Source organism: Chaetomium strumarium (genome assembly GCF_033439665.1).
Source record: "Chaetomium strumarium strain CBS 333.67 chromosome Unknown B0T15scaffold_6, whole genome shotgun sequence".
Lineage (NCBI taxonomy): Eukaryota > Fungi > Ascomycota > Sordariomycetes > Sordariales > Chaetomiaceae > Chaetomium > Chaetomium strumarium.
This window is the reverse complement of record NW_026944434.1, coordinates 284,240-305,478: the sequence shown is the minus strand read 5'-3', so window position 1 is coordinate 305,478 and position 21,239 is coordinate 284,240. Positions and strand designations below refer to the sequence as shown.

Here is a 21,239-nt window from a genome sequence, read left to right as displayed (position 1 = left end):
GGCCGTGGGTGTACCTGTACTTGTACATGTACATACCTTACGTAGCATACATACACTTTCAATCCCGCCCCGCTTGCTTTGCCAAGGTTCGTCGGGGGGATACTGCTTGTAGCGACGGACCCGAGGTTCACCCAGGTTGTGCCTCGGACGGATATCCGTACGCTTGAGGCGGTGGTGGCTCGGTTGTATCACATTGATGATGGAGGTGTGGAAGCAAAGGCGCCGAGCAAGAACGCGCTAGTGATAGGCAGTCGATGGCGACGGAACGGGGTCGGCACGTTCAGCATCATGGTGGGATGATAGGTAGGCAGGTAGGTAGTAGTAGATGGTGAGCTCAGCATCCGGGCATACAATTCGTGTAGGATTCCTCGTGCGGCGGGAGCTCCCGGCTGAGCCTGACCCCCAAAGTAAAGTATAACTGCCTTTCCCTTTCTTTTACTGTCCTAATTAGCCCCCTTAGCAGCAGTGCTCTCACTTTTCTCCTTGTTGTCCTTGTCACGTCACCACCACACAGTGACACAGCCACTCCAGCCACCATGGTCGCCGGTCTGAACGCCGATGGCGACAACTTCCTGGCCGTCATCGTTGTCTTCCCAGCCATTGCCGTCATCGCCACGGCCCTCCGCATGTGGTGCAAGGCAGTCACCATGAAGAGCGGCTTTCAGTCTTTCCACGCCGACGACTGGGCGATCGTGGCCACCACGGTAACCTACCTGGGTGCCGAGTCAGCAATCTACTGGGGTAAGTGACTACTACTACTGGTAGTACTGACTAGCAGTATCTCCGTTTAAAGCCATCACCATGAGCTAACGCTGCTGTCCCAGGCTTATTTGCTGGCAACCGGGGCATGGAGATTGGCGAGATGACGGAAGACCTCATGTCTGCGCCGTCGCTTGACAAGCTTCTCAGGATCCAGAACTACCTTAAGGTAAGCAACTGCAACATCCGCTCTCACTTCTTGCCTGACCACCCTCTCTAACTCATCTTTCTTCTTTCAAGTCCCTCTTCATCGGCAACACAGTGGTGACCCTGACCATCTACTTGGCCAAGATCTCGGTGTGCCTGTTGTACCGCCGCCTGTTCTCGACGCAGCCGTTCCGGAAGCTGTGCTTCATTCTGATCGTCATCTCCACCATGTGGTTCATCGCCGCCACGGTGATCAACCTCGTCACCTGCATCCCGGTCGACTCCTTCTGGAACCGCCTCAAGCCTGGCCGGTGCATCAACTTCAACACCTTCTCCTTGGGCGTCGGCATCGTCGACATCCTCATCGACGTCATCATCCTGGTCCTGCCGGTCCGGGCTGTCACGTCCCTGCAGCTGCCGACCCGCACCAAGGCGATGGTGTCGGGCATTTTCCTACTGGGTGGTCTGTAAGTTCAAGTCCCCCCCGTAATCACCCTTTTTTTGTGCAGAAAACTAGGAATCAGGTGGGACTGACCGCGTCCATTCGCAGTGCCGTCATCACAAACATTCTCCGCGTAGCATACCAATACCAGCCCAACGGATTCTACGTCAACTTCGGCCGAGCCGAGATCTTCCTCAACGTGCACGCGGCCATCAGCATCCTGTGCGCCTGCCTGCCCACGTACAAGCCGCTGCGCGACCTTCTGGGCAAGCTGGTGTCCACCATCCGCGACCGCTACGGCTCGTCGGTGCGCTTCCTCCGCAGCGGGAGCGGGAGCGGGAGCGGCTCCTCCTCCTCCTGGGGCCGCGCCAGGCTCGGTAGCTCGTCCAACGACTCGACGGATCGCGGACACGATCTCACCAGCCAAGACCCGAGCCACGGGCACGAAGCCAAGGCGGCGTTCTACCCGCCGCCCATGGTGTACCACTACCCGGCCACGGCGAACGACAGTGCTTCCACGAGGGAGCTGGTCCAGCCCCCGCCGCCGATGTACTGGGGGCATCAGTACGGCGCCGGATACGGCGGCTATGATACTGGTGTTCCTCCACAACATCAGGTTTTTACGATCCCTGACGGGGCGATTGGGCGGACTACTAGGGTAGATATTGTGTAAGGGTATTGCGGGCTTGTTGGTCTTTTTGTGGATGTGGTTTCATTGTATTGTATGCTACGGTTGTGTTGGTGTAAGGACAGTCGGGAACTGTAAACACCGTGGGCCTGTCATTTTCGCCTTTGGTTTCTTTCACTTTTTTTATGTTTTGCATCAAGCCAGGGTTCACGGGTCTGGAGTCTATCAGGGGCGAGTGGGTGTTCACGGGGCCAGGGTTTGTTTGGGGGGGCGGGGGGCGAATGGGAATCATGGTTTGCACTTTCTTCTCGGCATGCTGGGTCCTGTCTCTGAACGTATGGACATACCATCTAGCAGTTCTCTGGATGTATCAACTGCCCGTCTCTGTGGAATGTGGATTGCATTTGCAAGCTCGGCCAGTCCTTGTTGTACAAACACCCATCTGAGTCTCGACTTGCACTCGAACCGCGGACATTGGTATGACCCGATACCATCAGGCAGCGTCAAACTCACGAAACGCCCGACATCCGATGCCACGCAACGGACTGGTATGGCGCGGGCTGCCTTGGATCCCGCATTCTGCCGCCTGCGCCACTATCAGGGACATCCTTACCTCCGGAGCCGATGAACAACAATTGAACAAACAGTTCCGACATCTGACAGTAATAATTGTCGGCCCCTTTGGACCGGCACTGACTGCGCCACATCACCCCGCGTGTTGAAGCTGGAAATAGTCCGATCTCCTTATTCTCTCCTCCCGCTCTACGTTTCATCTCCCTCCGGGGGAGGGTTACCTTGCGGAGTTACTGTTTGGCCGATGCGAGCTTGGAGGTCCTGGACGCGATGCGGCACAGCATGGCCCCCATAGCGCCCACACACAGAGACCCATCGTCTCTTTCCCGCTCGATTTTCGCCCAGGAAACCCAATCGTGCCATTGTCCCCCCCAGTCTGTCTGGGATCGACGGCAAGATATGCAGCCCTACGGCCCAGGAGAGGGGTAGGCGCCGGCGTGTGTACCTGGATCGGCAGTTGACAAGCGCCGTGCGTCGCGTTACACGGCACTATTGGCGGCCCAGCAAGGGAGACGGGCATTGCAGAGTGCCGGCCAACGGCACAGGGGCCCTAAATTACAACCAACTTTTCCGCGCAACTCAGCCAGACGATTGCAGCAAGCACGTTCCACGGTGATATTAATTGGATGTTCTTTTAGGAAGTGTAGCCTTTTCAGTGGTGTTGGTGAGAATTAAACTTGGCAACATTCCGCACAGTACCTATGTCGAGCACCGTTCCGGTGTTACATACCACCCACCACGTCATGCTTTATTATTCCCGCGGTTACATTAGGCAGCTCTTACGATAAGGACCCGAGGGTGTCTCGTACCGCGCTCTGTTGTATCGCGGACCTCCACGAGTCTCCGGTCTCGCTTGTTCGGCAGGATTTGCCGCCGACGGAGAGGCGGGTCCGCTGAGCCCCGTCTGCCGCGAAGCTCCCCCTGGCCTGTCTGTTCCTCCCGAGTCCCGACCCTTGCGATGGGCCCAACTTTCCAGTAGTGTACCTTACTACTTACCTTACCTTATCGTATCCAAAGCCCAGACTCAGTGACTCGGACAGGACTTGGCAACTCGAACCCATTCCAAAGTCAGCAAGCAGTAGTAAGCATGGAGGCCGACACTGGCGACGGAGGCTCGAAGACGGCGTGGACCGTCGAGAAACAAGATCAAGAAGTCGGGATAATCCAAATCGACACTGGCAACGATGAAAGCGCCCTCTGCTTCAACTATTTGTCCGGATGGCGACTGCACACCATCGCGCTGGGGTACGTTAAGATCTAACCACCGAGCCCAGACCGTCCGTACCTGGTATCGCAGAGCGAGTCTAACACCCAAGCAGCCTCAACCTCGGCCTGTTCCTGGTCAACTTCGAGATCACCATCGTCAGCACGGCCCTGGTGTCCATCACCAACGAGCTGCAGGAGTTCAAGCGCAGCAGCTGGGTCATCACCGCCTATCTGATCACCTATGTCGCCGGCGTGGTGATCTGGGCCAAGCTGAGCGACCTGTTCGGGCGCAAACAGACCTGTATCGCGGCGCTGCTCATCTTTGCCGCTTTCTCGGGCGGATGTGGCGCCGCGCAGAGTGTGGTGCAGCTGTGCGTATTATCGTTACTTACTACTAGTACCCCTGACTACGTTGGGAGTCTCCCTTTTGTTTGCTGACAGAGCTTGCAGCGCCGTCTGTCGAGCCTTCCAGGGCATCGGGGGATCGGGCATCTACGCCGTCGCCATGGTGATGCTCTACGAGCTCGTCCCCGCAAACCGGTACCCCCTGTACACGGCCGCCGTGACGGTCGTTGTCGCGCTGGCCTTTTCTCTGGGCCCTGTGCTGGGCGGTGCCATCACAGATCGCGCGTCGTGGAGATGGGTGTTTCTGCTCAAGTAAGTATGCCAAAAGCTTCAGAGCCAAGGCTCTCTCCCTCAACTCTAAGGAAGGGGAAGAATAGGAATGGCATGATGCTAATCAACACCGGCCACAGCGTTCCCTTCGCCGTGGTCGCAGCGGTGATCCTCTTCCTCGCCACCCCTTCGGACTTCCCGTATCAAGGACAAGCGACAATGTCTCACCGGCATCGGAGCCGTAGCCTCGGTCTCAAGCTGCGGGCCATCGACTTCCCGGGCGGCTTCCTGATGCTGGCGGCGATGGCGTTGCTGATCACAGGCCTGGAGGAGGCTGCCTCGCATCTCTACTGGACTGGGGCCACGGTGCTGGGCCCGCTGGTGGCTTCCGCGCTCCTCTGGGTCGCCTTCTTGGCCAACTCGTGGCGCCAGGGAAGAAACGAGGGCGCCGTGGAACCGGTGTTTCCTTGGCGGTTTTGTACGTCGAGGCCTGTGGTGGGTCTGTTGCTGTCAGTCTTCCGCTTTATCTCTCTCCTATTTTTACCCCCCTGCTTCTCTTTTGTTGTGTTTCTTGGCTCCCGAGCTGCACAGCTAACAAAACAAATCAGAACATCCTTCATGACCGGCGCAGTCAGCATCACCTGCATCTTCCAGCTCCCGCTCCGCTACCAGACCTCGGCCGGGCTAGATCCCCTGCAGGCCGGCGTCCGGCTAATCCCCTTCTCCGTGTGCGGGCCCCTGGGCACCGTCGTCTGCGCGGCGCTGGCTAAGGGGCGGCGCGTGCCTCCCATCTTCCTGGCCATAGCCGGCTCGGTCATGCAGATCATCGGCCTTGTCTTCCTTGCCCGCGGCGACCCGGCAGATCCGGACTGGCCTGGCTTGTACGGGCTCGAGGTGGTGGTCGGGATGGGCTTTGGGCTATGCCTGGGCGCCGTCACGTTGATGGTGCCGTTTGTGGTGGAGAAGAGGGACCTTGGTAAGTTTTTACCTCTTGTCTCTTTGAGGCCAAGTCCAAGTTAGTACTACTGAAACTGACTTCCCAAACAGCCGTCGGGGCCGCAGCCCCTGTGCAACTTCGGTTCCTCGGGAGTGCAACCGTGGTGTCGATTGTTACCGCAGTTGGAAACACGTGGTTGAGGAACGAACTGTCGGGCACCCTGAGTCCTGAGCAGATCCAGGCCATTTTCAGGTCTAGCGATGCCATCAGGATGCTACCCACCGCAGAGCTTGAGAGGTTAGTTCGGGGCCGCTTTGTGGAGAGCTTCAACCTGCAGATGCACATTGTGCTGGGATTTGCGGTCGCTGGTGTTATCACCGCGCTGCTGATGTGGCAGCGGAATCAGGTTAGAGTTCCTTGAACAGCAATCCACAAGATTTAGCATCTGAATAGATGATGGCGTATTAGAGTTCAAGTTGTAGACAGACAGTGTTGCCATGCGGCTCAGTACCCCTAAGATCCCACGGATTCCCGCTAACATTCATTCACCTCGTCCTTTCACTACTACTACCTTCTTAAACGCCGATGTCGTGTGTAAATGTGATTAATACAGAACGGGAATTATGCTGATCTTAGCTCCATATCCTTTTTTTGCAGCCAACTTTACTTTGCCGCAGGTGGAATTGGCGGCATGGATGTAAGATATACGAGAGTAGTAGTAGCCACGAACACTTGACATACAATTCAACTCAGCCTGGCAAAGCGGACTTGCAACTTGTAGAGGGTGACTGAAGCTCAAGTATACACAAATGCATCCCTCAAGCAGCCATCGAAATAACCCTCCGCATAGCCCTTACACTGCCCTTGACATCCGCCGGACTCCGCACGCCCGGAATCTCATGGCCCCCCTCGTGCAGAAACACCTGCCTCTTCTCACCCGCACATACAGCCCCAACCGCAGCCGATTGCACGGGGGTATTATCCTGCAAACCCCAAATGTGTGCGGTCGGGATGGTAATCACCTCGCCGACCTCCTCCGGCGTCAACAGCTTCACCTCCCCCGCAGCCAGCAAGTCAACGTCGAACACGCCGCCGGCACTGAAAAACACGGCGCACTTGAACGGCAGCTCCTTCCCCGTCCGGTGGGCGTGGGCAAGGTAGGTGGCGGCGATGGTGGCGCCCTGCGAGAAGGCGAGCAGGCCGTCGAAGGGGCCCTCGGCCGCGATGTAGGCGTCGAGCTGGTCCAGCGCGGCCAGGCAGCTGGCGAGGTCGTCGAAGTCGGCGTAGGCGAAGAAGTCGTCGGTCGGTGAGGCCACGTTGGCGAACTCGGGCGCCATGGACGTTGGGAGCGTGCCCTCGACGAACTCGTACGTGTGGGAGTCGCCTAGCTCGTAGCGGAGGGCGGCTTTTTTTGGTGTCTCTTGTATTAGTACCACTAGTACTTACTACTGTAGTTCGTACTCACCCAGAGGTGAGATTTTGTGTAGGTCGGCTAATAAGATGGGACATACCAGTCTGGGTCTCAAAAATCTGAGCATGTCCGGGTCAGTAATCGTGAGATCAATCTGCTACGGGCATAATCCCTCACCTGGGAGTTGGTCCCCAGACCGTGAAGGCAGAGGAAGCGCATCGTTTCAATTGTTTTGATGTGAGATTCGTCTCGTCGGATGGTGTGTGTCTAAGCTCTCAACGCAGCTGAGTTTGCCCGAGTCCGACTACCCAACAAAGGTTCCCCAGGAAGTCGAGTTCGAGTCTTCAATTAGATTGCTTCCCCATCTCAAACTCAATGGCCTTGAAGCTTCATGGACGCCGCTTGCACATGCAAATCGTGAGCGACATTGGGGGCTACACACAGTATTGGCGGAAGCCTAGAATGCAAGGCGGCTCCTTATCGGCACTGGTGTGATCGGCGTTACTAGTGTGTGGCGCAGGTCCCAGGGCCATAGCCGCTTTAGTGTCGGCGGGTTTCAAGATGGTTAATTATCCCGTCACTCAACTCCGTGCTGTGCCACAAATACGGACACCCACTGTTTTGGTATGTATGATGTATCTGTACATGTACAAGTACAAGTGCAGTAGCATCCCTGGGTGCGGCGCGGCTCCGATCGCTTAGTTCGGGAGTTCGGATGAGGTCCTTTCGGATCTCCAGTTCTCCATGGGCATACGCCGCATTACCCCCCGATCACAACAGGGGGCACGCCTGCACCCCGTGCCATCGCCCTACCTACTCCGAAGCGAGCTACCCGCCCGGGTATGGCACTACTCTGGCTGCGAATCACTCCGAGGGCAGGCACCACTATAGACACCATGGGAGGTTCCCCATCCAAGCATATACATCATGACGGACGCTGCCTCCTTCTTGTTTGTCTTGCCGTGACCTGTGGGCTTGGTTCACTCACAGTTACACAGCTTTTAGCTCTTACAACTCGTTCTCTTAACTGTGTGTGCCCAGGGAAGTAGCCGGACCACTACTAGGTACTGGTAGTATCATCATACCATGGCACCCTACTCTACCACTAGCAGTTCCTCGGACTCGGGGAGTCCCTTCACACCATTCGAGTACCGGGGCGACTCCAGCCCATCCCTCTACTCATCTCCGTCTCCCCGACTCGCTCCCGCCGGCCGTGACACGTCGCAGGACATTGCCATTATCGGCTTCTCATTCGAATTCCCCGGGGCCAATTCGGAAGATGCGTTCTGGGACCTCCTCACCCAGGGCCAATGCGCCGCAACCCCCTTTCCACCGGACAGGTTCCACTACTCGCGATTCCAGGAGAAGGTGAGCAGAAGAACGCACCGGATGTACTAGTTCCTCTGGTGGGACCCTGCGGTGACTGATTCCTTGCCAGATCCGCCCGCAAAGGGCCAGCTTTGTCCAGCGGGACATCAGCGCCTTCGATGCCCGCTTCTTCGGCATGACGGAGGATGAAGCGGTCGGGACAGATCCGCAGCTACGCATCTTGCTCGAGACTGCGTACAGAGCACTTGAGAATGGTACTACTATGACAAAACCCTGGAATAATCATTGGGAACACGCTTTGCTGACATAGTATGGCACACTTCCGGCAGCGGGAATACCCCTGAGCAGCATCAGCGGCAGTGACACGTCAGTGTACACGGGCTGCTTCACGGCGGACTACACGCTGGCCACGTCCAAAGACCCGGAGAACGCACCGCGGTACTCTGCCACGGGGATGGCCCAGAGCATGCTGTCGAACCGCATCAGCGCCTTCTTCAACCTGCACGGCCCCAGCGTCACCATCGACACGGCGTGTTCCAGCAGCCTGGTCGCCCTGGACATGGCCTGCCGATCCATCAGGACAGGAGAGTCATCCATGGTATGTACTTAGTAGTACTAGGACTGAGCAGGTGCGGTCCAGTAACAACTTGAGATGCTAATAATATGAAAAAACACAGGGAATCGTCGCTGGATGCAACCTCCTCCTGACCCCCGACCTCTTCATCTCCCTATCCAGCCTGGGCTTCCTCTCGCCAGACGGGGTATGCCACAGCTTCGACAGCCGCGCAAACGGCTACGGGCGGGGCGAAGGCTTCGGCGTGCTGATCGTCAAGCCGGTCGACGCGGCGGTCCGCGACGGCGACACGATCCGAGCCGTCATCCGGGCCACGGGGACGAACCAGAACGGGCGCACCAACCTGGCCCTGCCGAGCAAGGAGCTGCAGTGGCGGCTCATAGACGAGACGTACCGCAAGGCGCACCTCGACAAGTCGCGCACGCGCTTCTTCGAGGCGCACGGCACGGGCACGCCCGCCGGCGACCCGCTCGAGGCCATGGCCATCGGGAACGCCTTCAGCCCGGGCCGCGAGGCGGACGACCCGGTCGTGATCGGTGCGGTGAAGGCCAACATCGGCCATCTGGAAGGCGCCGCGGGCATCGCCGGCGTGATCAAGACCGTGCTGGTGCTCGAGCGGGGGCTGATCCCGCCCATCGCGCAGCTGGGGCAGCTCAACGTCGACATCGACGCCGAGTTCCTCAAGCTGCAGTTCCCCACGGCGGCCGCGCCGTGGCCCAAGCCGGGCCTGCGCCGGGCCTCCATCAACTCGTTCGGTTTCGGCGGCACTAATGCCCATGCCATCCTGGACGATGCGTTCCACTACCTCCAGAGCCGCGGCATGCCGGGGAAGCACCGCACCAGCGTCCCCGCGGCTCTAGAGTTTGACTCTTTGGGCTTGCTCCGCGAAACGGCCCGGCCTGCCGGGATAAAAGGCCGTACCACGCCGATGGTCTTCACCTGGTCGGCCAATGAGCCAGACGCCGTAGCCCGGATGGTGGAAGGGTGCCGGACACATCTCGAGGCCGGCGAGATGACCGACGACAAGCTTGAAGCCATGGCTTATACCCTGTCGGAGAGGCGCAGCCTCCTTCCGTGGCGGTCCTTCGCTGTGGCCGGCTCGGTGTCCCAGCTTGTCGAAGTTCTTCAGCAGCACCCCCGAGACGCCGTCCAGGCGCTGGCCGACCCGAAGACGGGCTTTGTCTTCACCGGACAGGGGGCGCAGTGGCTGGGCATGGCGCGTGAGCTGTTCGCCTACCCGGTCTTCCGGGACAGCGTGCTGGACGCGGACCAATTCCTGCGCACGCTCGGCTGTGACTGGAAGGCGTCGGACGCGCTGCTGAGCAGCAAGGGAGAGTCGTCGCCGCGTGTCAACATGGACGAACCGCGGCTCGCACAACCGCTGTGCACCATCGTCCAAGTAGCCGTGGTGGAATTGCTACGGAACTTTGGCGTCTATCCGGTCACGGTCATCGGGCATTCCAGCGGAGAGATCGCCGCGGCATATACAGTCGGCGCCATCAGTCGGGAGTCGGCCTGGAAGCTGGCCTACCTGCGCGGCTTGCTCTCCAGCCAGCTTGCCGAGTCGTCCCGCGCCGGAACGTCGCCGCGCGGCTCCATGGTGGCCGTTGGCCTTTCCGAGTCGTCGGTCCAGCCCTACTTGGAGGAGATACTACGGCTGGGCGAGGTCCGCAGGGACGGCATCCTCACGGTCGCCTGTGTCAATAGCCCCGAGAGCGTCACGGTCTCCGGAGACGAGGACCTCGTGCGGGCACTGCAAGCTCGCCTGACCCAGGAGGGCGTCTTTGCCCGGGTGCTCAAGGTGCCCGTCGCATACCACAGCCCGCACATGGAGGCGATCGCGCCGGCATACGAGCAGATGATCGGCACCCTTGCCCCCGGGGAGGCGCAACCAGCCCAGTACGTGACCATGATCTCGTCCGTTACGGGGGATCATGTCGACCCCCACGAGCTCCAGCAGGCCCGGTACTGGGTCCGGAACATGGTGTCGCATGTCCGCTTCGCCCCGGCCCTGGCGCGCCTGTGTCAGAACTCGGCCAAGAAGACGAGGAAGAAGCTAGACATGAGCCACCGCAAGTTCGTCTCGGTCTCGCACCTGTTGGAGATCGGGCCGCACTCGGCGCTGCAGGGCCCCATCGGCCAGACGGTGGATGCGGCCTCGCCGAGAGTCAACATCTCGTATGCCGCGGCCATAATCAGGGGGCGACCGGCCACCGACACGCTGCTGGAGGCGGTGGGGAAGCTGCACTGTCTCGGCTTTGCAGTGGACCTGGTTAAAGCCAACAACATCAGCACGGCTGTTTCACTTGGGGCAGCCAAGGGCCAACCGGTTGTGCCACCGCTGACTCTCCCGGAGTACCCCTTCGACCACACGCAGACGTACTGGAACGAGCCGCGAGTGAGCAAGAACCTGCGGTCCCAGTCGCAGCCATACAGTGAGTTCCTGGGCACGCCCGCGGCAGACTGGAACCCGCTCGAGCCGCGGTGGCGCAACACGCTCCGGGCCTCCTCGATCCCCTGGGTGCAGGACCACAAGATCAACGGCGACATCCTCTACCCGGCGGCGGGCATGTGGGTCATGGCCGTGGAGGCCATCACCCAGATCGTCTCGCCCGGCCAGAGGATCCTGGGCTACGAGATCCGGGACACGGCCATGCTCTCGTCCCTGGTCATTCCCGCGGACGACACCGAGGTGGAAGTGCAGTTCCGGCTGAAGCCGGTCGTTGACTCGTCCAACAAGACCGCCTCCTGGGCCGACTTCAGTCTCTACGCCTGCCGCAGTGGGACTAGCTTCGTCGAGATCTGCCGGGGCTCTATCAAGGCTGTGTTTGCAGCGGAGGGCGAGGACGGCTCCAACCCGCGGCAGATCGATCATGCCAGGGACACGATCCAGCTGGCGAGGCGGACCTGTTTTTCCGAGATCCGGTCCGACGAGCTATATGCCCTGCTCGATGAGCACGGGTACCAGTACGGTACACTCTTCCAGGGCATCCAGGTCGCACGGCGTGACGGCAGCGGACAGGCGGTTGGAGAGGTAGCGCTGTGCAATCCTCCTCCTAGCGGCTCTGCCTCTCGCACGCCTCCCACCGTCATCCACCCCTGCGATCTCGACTCGGTCCTGCAGCTGTGCCTCCCTGCCATCGTCCGGGACGACAACGGGGCTAACACCAAGAGGGAGACATGGGTGCCTACCTACCTCTCTAAGCTGTGGCTTCCGGCCTCGGGCTTCCGGGGTGGTCGGGTACAAGCGCACGCCTCGACCCAGGCGCGCAGCACACGTCTCTGCGAGTCCACCATCCAAGTAGTCGGCAACGACGGCGACGACAACGGCGACGGTGTCCTGCTCATCACCGGCGCCGAGCTCACCCTGATCGCATCCCACCAACCCGCCACCAACCACACCAAACCACCCTCCCGCCTCTCCCGGCGCCTGTGCTACGACCTGGTCCGTGCCCCCGACATCTCCCTCCTCACACCCTCCGAAACCGCCCAGTACGTCCACGCACACCCACCCCTGCCTCCCGACCCAACCGACCTCCTCCGCACTCTAAAGCTATACATCCTGACCTCCATGTCCCGCGCAATCGCCTCGGTGCCCTTCGAGAGCATCCCGCCTTCCCGCCCGCACCTCCAGCGCCAGTACCGGTGGATGCAATCCATCCTGTCCTCCGCCACGACCCGCCCGCCCGCGGGGATCCCCACCTCCTGGACGGCCCTCACCACCCACGAGAAAGCCTTCCGCTCCCTCTCCTCCCGGCTCGCACGCATGTCGCCGCTGGGGGCCATCCACGTCTTCGTCGGGTCGCACGTCCCCTCCATCCTGCGCGGGGAGGCCGATCCGCTCGAGATCTTGACTACCACTAAGCTGAACTCCATCTGGCAGTCTTCTTCGTCTCATGACGGTGATGTTGATGGGGATGGGGATGGCGATATCCTGACAGAGTATTACGCGGTGTTCAACACGTCCCTGCAATTCTTCGCGCCGCTCGCGCGGTACCTCGACCTGCTCGCGCACAAGAACCCACGGATGACGATCCTCGAGGTCGGTGCCGGTACGGGCATCACCACCATTGAGCTGCTCAAGACCCTGGTGGGCGAGTCGAGGGGCAAGAAATGGTGCCGCTTTGGCAGGTACGATTTCACGGATGTGTCGCCCGGGTTCTTGGAGAAGGTTAAACTTGGGACTGGCGAGGAGGGGGGAAGTCAAGTGGGTGATGTGTTGGCTGGGTTGGGCGAGGAGAGGATGCAGTTCAAGGTGTTGGATGTTGAGCGCGATGCTGTGGGTCAGGGGTTTGAGGAAGGGGGGTATGACCTTGTTGTGGCGGTTAATGTGAGTACTACTACTTACTGAATAACAGGTGTCGGTTGTGGTGAAAGGGGTTGAGTTGGCTGACGGATCATAGGTGCTGCATGCGACGAAGAGCCTGCGCGAGTCGCTGCGGAATATCAGGACGCTGCTGAAGGAGTAAGTCGAGTTCTTAGAGCCGGGAATTGAGAATAGTACTAACTTCTGACGAACAGCAACGGTAAACTGCTTCTCATCGAGATCACCGACCCGCGGTCGACGATCGGTCCTTCAATCTTCGGATACCTGCCCGGCTGGTGGAGAAGTAAGTAATACTTCTACTACTGCTAGCCCTGTCCCTACGCAAGAGCGTGATCTAACCTCAGTTCCTGCGCACAGGTGCCGAGCCGTGGAGACAGAACGGCCCGATCGCCACAATCTCAGAATGGGACCGCGAGCTCAAAGCGGCTGGCTTCGACGGCACCGAGCTGGTTGTGCCCAACTACCAGGAGACGGAGAACCAGTTCGCGAGCCTGATCATCTCAACCGCAACAACCACAGCAACAACAGAGGAAGTGGAGAGGCCAGAGCTGACTACGACGCCAGAATTGCCAGCTACACCCGTTTCAGCGCACGCACCGGGCGGCAAGATGGCCGTGGTTCTTACCAGCTGGTCCCCTTCGGCATCCGAACAGTCGCCCCTCACCGAGCTAGTAGTCTCGAAGCTCAAAGAAACCGCCGAGTTGGCCTCAGACGTCTACGAGACCAACTTCCTCGATCTTGCCGCACAGCAACAGCTCGGCGACGAACTCCTGGTCGTCGTGCACGACCCCAGCTCCGGAGGCTGGCCGTCGCTTGCCCACCTGACCTCTGACGAGTACACAGCCTTCCACTCCATCTTCTCGCGCGCGCGGGCTGTGATGTGGCTGGTCCTCTCCTCCTCCGCCGCCGCAATCGGCCCCGTCAACGGCCTCGCTCGGGCGCTGCGGAGAGAGAGACACGGTCTGGTCTTCTCCACCGTCAGCCTAGACACGACAAAGTCTGATGCGTCCCTCCTCTCCGCTCATGTCTCGAGGGCAGTAGAGAACTTCCTGCAGGGTGTATCAACCGGGAGCTGCGAGTGGGAACTCAGCATTACTAGTACTGCTACCCCATCCGCATCCCTGGAGTCCTCTCTTGCCACTATTCCGCGCGTGTATGAGTTACCGCACCTTGACAACGCCATCCTGCAGTACACCTCGGCCGCCTCGCAAACCCCCATCTTCTCCGCCTCGCACCGCTTCTCGTCGCTCGACCACAAAGTTAAACTAGCCATCCGCCAACCGGGGCTCCTCGACACGCTCTACTTCACCGCGGCCCCTTCACCCCCGTCACCCTTACCACCACAATTCATCTCGGTCGCCGTCAAAGCGATCGGCATCAACTTCCGCGACTGCCTCATCGCGCTCGGGCGTGTAGACCAAGACACGCTGGGGTCCGAATGCGCCGGCATCGTCCTCTCCGTCGGCTCCGAGGTTGCCCACCTCCAGCCCGGTGACCGTGTCCTCGTGTCAGCATGCGACACCTTCCAGACGGTCGTGACCTGCCACGCCCAGCTGGCCGTCAAGATCCCGAACCAGGATGAGAAGAGCGTGACCTTCGCCGAGGCGGCGTCCATCCCCACCAACTTCGTCACGGCCTACCACGCCCTCGTGCGCGTGGCGCGCCTGGCGCGGGGGGAGTCCATCCTGATCCACTCCGGCGCCGGCGGAACGGGCCAGGCGGCCGTGCAGATCGCGCAGTGGTGCGGCGCACGCACAATCTACGTCACGGTCGGGTCTGAGGCCAAGAGGGAGCTGATGACGGACCGGTACGGGATCCCGCCCCAGCACATCCTCAGCAGCCGTGACCTGTCGTTTGCCGACGATATCCGGCGGTTGACCGGCGGGAAGGGGGTGGATGTCGTGTTGAACAGTCTGGCGGGTGACGCGCTGGTCGCCGGGTGGGAGTGCGTTGCCGCGTATGGCAGGTTCGTCGAGATTGGCAAGAAGGATATCTTCGCGCATGGGAAGCTGCCCATGTTTCAGTTTGCCAAGAATGTCTCGTTTTGCGCGGTCGATTTGAGCGCCATGACTGTCGACAAGCCCGAGCTGATCCAGGAGGAGCTGAGTGCGGTGGTGGATTTGTTCCGCCAGGGGGTGCTGAGGCTGCCGGACCCGATGAAGGTGTTTTCCATCGGGGAGGTGGAGGCTGCGTTCCGGTACCTGCAGAGCGGGAAGAATGCTGGGAAGGTGGTGGTGGAGGTTGGCGAGGATGATGTGGTACCGGTAAGTTCATGTTGAATGTCCCCCTGTGTCAGAGAACAAGTCTAACGGGCTCTGTCCTCTTCTCCCCCCTCAACAGGCCGTCATCCAGCCAAAGAAATCCGAATGGACCTTCAGCCCCGACGCATCGTTCGTCATTGCCGGCGGCCTCGGTGCCATGGGCCGCATCATCGCGCGCTGGATGGTCTCCAAGGGCGCCCGCCACCTGGTGCTCCTCTCTCGACGGGGTCTGCAAGCTGACGACGCCAAGATCACCGAATTCGCCCGCGATCTCGAGAGCAGCGGCGCACAGCTCTACTGCCCGCCCTGCGACGTCGCCGACGCGGACTCGCTCCGCGCAGTGCTAGCCCACTGCCGAGCCCACCTCCCGCCCATCCGCGGCTGCATCCAGGCGGCCATGGTCCTGCGCGACGGCTTCTTCGAGAACATGAGCCACGCGGACTGGACGGCCCCGCTGGGCCCCAAGATCGACGGATCCTGGAACCTGCATGCCCAGCTGCCCCGCAACCTCGACTTCTTCATCCTCTTCTCCTCCATCGCCGGCATCGTCGGCTCGCAGGCCCAGGCCAACTACGCCGCGGGCAACACCTTCCAAGACGAGCTGGCGCGGTACCGGGTAGCTCAGCTGGGCGAGCGCGCCGTGTCGGTCAACCTCTCGCTCGTGCAGGGCGACGGCTTTGCGGCCGAGCACCCGGAGCTGGCGCAGCAGTTCGTCATGACCAAGCATGTCGTCGAGATGTCGCAGAACGAGATGCTGGGTTTGTTAGATCACCTCTGCGGACCAGAGGCAGCTGCTGCTACGGAGGAAGGAAACCTCCCGCCGCAGATCGTCATGGGTCTCGACCTGCCCGCCCACGCGCGCGCGAGGGGCCTCGACCCGCCGGGTTGGATGCAGGAGCCCATGTTTGCGAACCTGCACCAGCTCGAGATGGACGCGCCCGAGGGCGAGGACGGCGATGACCAAGGGGATGACAGACAGAAAAAGGGTCAGGGCGGCCAGGGCGCAGACCTCCTTACGCGGGTTAGAGAGGCGCCGGGGGTTGGCGAGGCCGCGCAGATCGTGTCGGACGCGCTGGTCAACAAGCTGTGCAAGGTGCTGGCGAGGGCGCCCGAGTCGTTTGACCGGGGCCAGCCGCTGCATGTGTACGGGGTCGACTCGCTGGTGGCGGTCGAGCTGCGGAATTGGTTTTTGCAGGGGTTGAAGGTTGATGTTGCTGTGTTTGAGATCTTGGGCGGTTCAACATGCGAGACAATTGGGCGGGGCGTTGCTGAGAAGGTTTTGGGTCAAGCTTGAGTTGTTTGTGCCTTCAGTCTGTATTTTCGGCGTTCGTTCCTTCCTTCTTCTACTGTACATACATTCCGCTCCCGGAGATAGGAGCCCGCAAGAATTATCTCCTTCCATGATTCACAATTAATCCCGTTTACATCCGAAGTCGACGTTCCCGCATACGATCTGGCCCCCAACCGCCCACCAAGTTAAACTTGGAGAGAAGTGCCTACTGTATGTGCGTACAGCGGTGTTTGCGATGGATTCAGCTGCCTTAAAGGCCACGAAGCCCTCAGGGAGGGCCAACGTCCCAGCCCAGAGTCAGACTGAAGACACTGCACGCCTTCAAGTTACGTCCTGTCCCGTAGTACTTGTCTCTGCACAAACGGACAGTCTCTAGGTCACGACAACGCCGTCCGCGACCATGCCTGGGCAGTATGCCAGGGACCAGCCCCAGGGCTTTTCGAACTACATCCAGAAAGTGGCCATCGTCGGAGTACGTCAAGTCGCTAACCTGCGTCCTGATCCCAGCCCTTCCGTCTAACCCGTTCCGTTCCCCAGGCCGGCGGCTTAATCGGTCGCCACCTTACTGAGCACTTAGTCAAGGCGGGCAAGCACGATGTAACAGCCATCTCGCGTCCTAACAGCATCAAGCAGCTGCCCGACGTTGTCCGGGTCGTCCGCGTCGACTACAGCGGCGACGACACCTCGGCGCTAGTGGAAGCACTCCGTGGCCAGCACGCCCTGATCATCACCATGGCTGTCTCAGCTCCGCGAGACACCATGACCAAGCTCACCCATGCCGCAACCGAAGCCGGCGTGCCGTACATCCTGCCCAACTGGTTCGGCCACGACGCGGCCAACGACCCGCTCTGCCAGGACAGCCTCCTAACCGAAATGCGCGACACCGTCCGCTCCGAGATCCAGCACCTGGGCGTCAGCGCCCCGCTGTTCCTGGTCTGCAACTTCTGGTACGAGTTCAGCCTGGGCGGCGGGCCCGACTGCTTCGGCTTCGACTTCCCCACGCGCTCCCTCACCCTGTTCGACAAGGGCACCATCGCCATCAACACGACCACCTGGCCGCAGTGCGGCCGCGCAGCGCTACAGAGAGGCCAAGGCTGAGGTGATGCGTGGCAATTTTGGGTCTTTCACCAAGATGCTCTACAGCCGCATGTTCTTTCCTGGCTGTGGCGACGGCGACTACCAGTCTAGACGTATCCTGCACAACGAGGTGCTGGGCCTTCCGGAGGAGGATCTGGATGCCGCCACGAGCATCGCTGTGGGTATGGGCGCGAATGGAGAGGTGGATCGGTCGCATTGAGGGGGGCGTGGGGAATGTCCTTCTTCGGGTTTGTATCCTGTCTTACCCTAACTGCCTTTTTGTGGGTCGATGTTGGTTTCTGCGCAGTGAGGTATTCAGTTTCTGTCCCATCCAACTCCCATGTGATGGTGGGTGGAGGGGGGGTTCTACCCGAACTCAATTACTGCGTCTTCAAATGGTGGCAGCCACGGAAACAATCATGTCATGTCCGGAAGCTTCAATATATAGTCTAGTCATGGTACCTTGTATGCTAGCCTTGATCCGTAGGTGATGTGTGTTAGGTATGTGCTGTATATACCTTCAGCGAGACATACAAGGACATTATCACCGATTATCACCGATGTTCTTCCGATATGCTTTAGTGGTCTTAACACTCTGGATAAAGTACAGGAATCAATCTCTCGACCCCAAGGATAACATCCCGGCGGTTTTCCTCCTCTCGCCCATGACAACTCAACCACACTTTGGACGAGTAGCTCAGGGGTAGAGCAACCGGCTGCAGTCCGGTAGGTCACGCGTTCAAATCGCGTCTCGTCCTAAGCAATTTTGCCTTCCTCCAACAAAGTCTAAAATACATTCTTTTCTTTTGTCAATCTGAAGACCTCGGCCGACTAAAGCTCCTCCTCTGCATCTCCCATCAAATGCTCCTCCTCAAATCGCTTCACCAGCGTCCCAAACTCCTTCATAGCCGCCACATACCCCTCCCACACCAAGTCTAAATCTTCATCCTTGGTGGTACGCTCCGAAAACCGTCTCTCCCAATCCTCCACCTCCGCAAAGCCCCTGACTACCATCTCCCAGGAAGCACAGAACTGCTGCTCTGTATCGCCTAGCGTATGAGATGAAGAATGGCCAGAGGCGCGGTGGTACTCCCTGAGCTGGGCTGTGGCTTGCTCGGCGGTGCGCTCAAGCATCCCGAAGAAGCTCGTGATTTCGTCTAGTCGGGGCGGGCGCGTCTCGCGCTGTGCCAGTCGCTGTTCGTGGTCGGTGATGATGTTACGTGTGTTATAGAGGGCCTTGGTGAGGGCCTCGCTTAATCCATTGAGGATGGAAAGCCGCTCGGTGACGGTCAATACTTCTGGCGCGGGTTGGTTGGTGTGCTGCGGAGCGGACTCCGGCTCCGGGGATGACTCCGCGGGAGTGGGTGGTAGCTGTTGTGGTGGCAAGACGCTTGGTTGATCCTGCGGAGCGGGCGCTGGGGAGGGGGGTCGTGTTTTCTGCTTGAGGCATGGTCGGAGCGGTTGTAAGTGCCGGTGTTGGGGCCGGTGTGCCGCCATCTGGCTCAGGCAGTTCTGCATCTGCAGCGGCTCGTGGTGTAGGTGATACAGGGACTGTTGCAGTTCGCCCTCCATGCGCTCTTGACCTTGCTGCCAGGCACCAGCGCCCATGGTCTCGATCTGGCGCTTCTGCTGGCTCCATTGCTCTGACGTCCGTGTTTCGTGTGGGAGCGTCGATTGCTTCTGTTTAGGACTCTGTGGTCCCGCACTTTGAGGGCAGTTCCAAGCAATGTGCCCTACTTGTTTGCAATTGTGGCAGGTGCGAGGTGCACTACCGCCGAGACCGTGTTGTCGGGACCGATTCCGGGAAGGCATCATCCGAGAGTGTAGAGCTGGCGATGGTCTGAACTAAACTTATAAAGAGTGATCGACTGGTGGCTGAGATGGACCAACAATCACAATCTAAGAGCAGTGTGTCGTCTTTTACTAAGAGAGGTGGACAAGGAACAGCATTCGTGACAAGGCCATTGTCACTATCCCCCCCACCTACGCAGGCTACCCTCACCAGCCCACCCTCCCACCTTGAAGATGGTTGGACGATGGTTGTCGAGTCGGCCTCATGTGACAGTGTGACGTACGTTGCATTGCACTAAAGACGCCCTATCTGACCTATCAGACCCCGTGCAAGCGCCCCTGTAGCACCACTAACCAATCCCGTTGTGGCAAGTCTATACCGTGTGACCTCTCTGACGTACACTGTACTTGGTGGACTGGTGAGGGTAGCCTGCGTACGATGCATCACGTGCCGATCCCATCCCTCCCTCCCTTCCACGTAGCGCATGTGCCGCTTTCGCGAGTTTGTACCTACGGTACGACTCGCTGCGCATCCCAAAGCGGCCGAATCCGGCTCCTCGCTGTCGCCGCCCAGCAAGTAGTATCCTATGGTACAGGTAGGGAGGGGTGAGTGAAGGACGTAATAAGCATGGATCTCGGCAGTCGCAAGCAATGAGTGGGTGATGAGGCACAACAGTCCATAACCTCATACTCTCCCATTACTACCCGCATTTCCATAGGCCTAGAGCGCGGATGGGATGTATAGCTAATTTCTGAAGCGTAGACGCCTGGTGCCTAATCCCCAAAGAAGGTTGACACAACAATGGCTTTGTAACGGGCCCTACAGAGCTGTTCCACACCCCTCTGCCCGACCTTGCTTTATACTAACTACCTTATTACTCATTTTCCCTAATCTTCTCTAGCTTACCTTCTCAGAGTGGTCATATCATCATGAATCCAACCAACAGCGCCCACAGGCATTCAGATAATCGATAGCAAGTACGTAGGTAGTTACCACTCGCACCGGTTATAAAGATATGAAAAAGCCCCTGATCCTCCCAGAATATCTTTATTCCACTTCGGGATTATATACATGGCACTATTAAGGTAAATTGACTAACAGCAACTGCTTTCAAGTGGTCCAGCGGCATCGCCTTTGAGAGCCCCATACCACGATAACCTGCCGAGACAGAATTGCCAGATCTTGGATGACCCAGACGCGGGACCACCAGGGGTGGCTGAAGAGCGCTGTCCCCAGCTAGAGGTAAGCTAGTACCTACCATGTACTAGACAGCCTTAAGCTTGGGCGTGGTATCGACGCATTTGCTACGGAATATGGAGTCAGAGACCATCGCTGAGCCAGAGTAACAGTGTCACTGGGCTTGTCAGTGGAATTCGTGTAGTCCGGGTACCAGAGATGGCACAGGGGTCGGTTGAGTCGTCGCTGACTGGCACCTTAAGAGGAGTTGTGTAAGACAGGAGCAGCGGCAGCTAGGAGAGAACGCAAATAGTACGCGGTCCACGTTTTGGACTGTGGATAATGAGAGTTCTGTTCTGGAAGTGATGCTGTCTGATGACTGGTCATTGGTTCAAGACGTCCGACTGCTAGACGATTACCACAACACTGTCCTCGACGCCCTGAATGAGGTCTTGTTCCGCTCCTCGGTCAAGGTGGAAGCTGCCAACCCTCTCATAGGTGGTCCCCGAAATATCACCCCGCTTCTTAAGAACCAGCACGCGGCATGGGACGCCATCAGAGCCGCAACTTAATTCACCGATGAATAAACAAAAGAGATTCGCACTGTGATCCGGGGTAAATCCAAAGTCATACCAGGCAGTAATCCGAGCCGAACTGGCGCCAGAACATAGCGGGATTAGATCGCACGTACCGT

The 21,239-nt window shown here is 59.2% G+C and overlaps 6 protein-coding genes and 1 non-coding gene across 7 annotated transcripts; 5 read left to right on the top strand and 2 right to left on the bottom strand.

The window, feature by feature from the left end:
• The first annotated feature begins 316 nt into the window (after positions 1–316).
• On the top strand, positions 317–2,226 carry B0T15DRAFT_538525 (uncharacterized protein). The gene is made up of 4 exons (XM_062869686.1): positions 317–741; positions 825–928; positions 1,000–1,373; positions 1,457–2,226. Exons 1-4 carry the CDS (start codon positions 537–539, stop codon positions 2,019–2,021), a joined length of 1,248 nt encoding a protein of 415 aa, XP_062718684.1. The 5' UTR covers positions 317–536; the 3' UTR covers positions 2,022–2,226.
• A 1,410-nt stretch (positions 2,227–3,636) lies between these two features.
• B0T15DRAFT_486466 (major facilitator superfamily domain-containing protein) lies at positions 3,637–5,728 on the top strand (the record flags this gene model as incomplete). The annotated part of the gene is made up of 6 exons (XM_062866361.1): positions 3,637–3,794; positions 3,869–4,126; positions 4,206–4,412; positions 4,511–4,879; positions 4,979–5,346; positions 5,418–5,728. 6 exons carry the CDS (start codon positions 3,637–3,639, stop codon positions 5,726–5,728), a joined length of 1,671 nt encoding a protein of 556 aa, XP_062718683.1.
• Positions 5,729–5,905: 177 nt separating this feature from the next.
• B0T15DRAFT_258733 (DUF341 domain protein) lies at positions 5,906–7,336 on the bottom strand. Its single transcript, XM_062863292.1, has 3 exons — positions 6,896–7,336; positions 6,819–6,837; positions 5,906–6,712 (listed from the first exon to the last, which is right to left on the bottom strand). Exons 1-3 carry the CDS (start codon positions 6,935–6,937, stop codon positions 6,126–6,128), a joined length of 648 nt encoding a protein of 215 aa, XP_062718682.1. The 5' UTR covers positions 6,938–7,336; the 3' UTR covers positions 5,906–6,125.
• Positions 7,337–7,804: 468 nt separating this feature from the next.
• Positions 7,805–16,503, top strand: B0T15DRAFT_495475 (putative polyketide synthase; the record flags this gene model as incomplete). The annotated part of the gene is made up of 8 exons (XM_062867102.1): positions 7,805–8,086; positions 8,157–8,301; positions 8,377–8,645; positions 8,725–12,951; positions 13,025–13,086; positions 13,143–13,231; positions 13,306–15,212; positions 15,289–16,503. The coding sequence occupies 8 exons, from the start codon at positions 7,805–7,807 to the stop codon at positions 16,501–16,503; spliced, it is 8,196 nt and encodes a 2,731-aa protein (XP_062718681.1).
• A 397-nt stretch (positions 16,504–16,900) lies between these two features.
• Positions 16,901–17,598, top strand: B0T15DRAFT_402339 (uncharacterized protein; the record flags this gene model as incomplete). The annotated part of the gene is made up of 2 exons (XM_062865156.1): positions 16,901–16,972; positions 17,008–17,598. 2 exons carry the CDS (start codon positions 16,901–16,903, stop codon positions 17,596–17,598), a joined length of 663 nt encoding a protein of 220 aa, XP_062718680.1.
• A 621-nt stretch (positions 17,599–18,219) lies between these two features.
• On the bottom strand, positions 18,220–19,541 carry B0T15DRAFT_504197 (uncharacterized protein). Its single transcript, XM_062867491.1, has one exon. The coding sequence runs from the start codon at positions 19,390–19,392 to the stop codon at positions 18,409–18,411; it is 984 nt and encodes a 327-aa protein (XP_062718679.1). The 5' UTR covers positions 19,393–19,541; the 3' UTR covers positions 18,220–18,408.
• Positions 18,264–18,335, top strand: B0T15DRAFT_t194. Its single transcript has one exon. It is a non-coding gene; the product is annotated as a tRNA-Cys (tRNA).
• Positions 19,542–21,239: the final 1,698 nt, after the last annotated feature.

Bases quoted from the DNA above. Each gene is read 5' to 3' on its own strand.
- B0T15DRAFT_504197 (XM_062867491.1), bottom strand. From the start codon at position 19,392: ATGATGCCTTCCCGGAATCGGTCCCGACAACACGGTCTCGGCGGTAGT.
- B0T15DRAFT_258733 (XM_062863292.1), bottom strand. From the start codon at position 6,937: ATGCGCTTCCTCTGCCTTCACGGTCTGGGGACCAACTCCCAG.
- B0T15DRAFT_538525 (XM_062869686.1), top strand. From the start codon at position 537: ATGGTCGCCGGTCTGAACGCCGATGGCGACAACTTCCTGGCCGTCATC. The intron at 929-999 runs GTAAGCAACTGC...TCTTCTTTCAAG, and splicing joins GGATCCAGAACTACCTTAAG to TCCCTCTTCATCGGCAACAC. The intron at 1,374-1,456 runs GTAAGTTCAAGT...GTCCATTCGCAG, and splicing joins ATTTTCCTACTGGGTGGTCT to TGCCGTCATCACAAACATTC.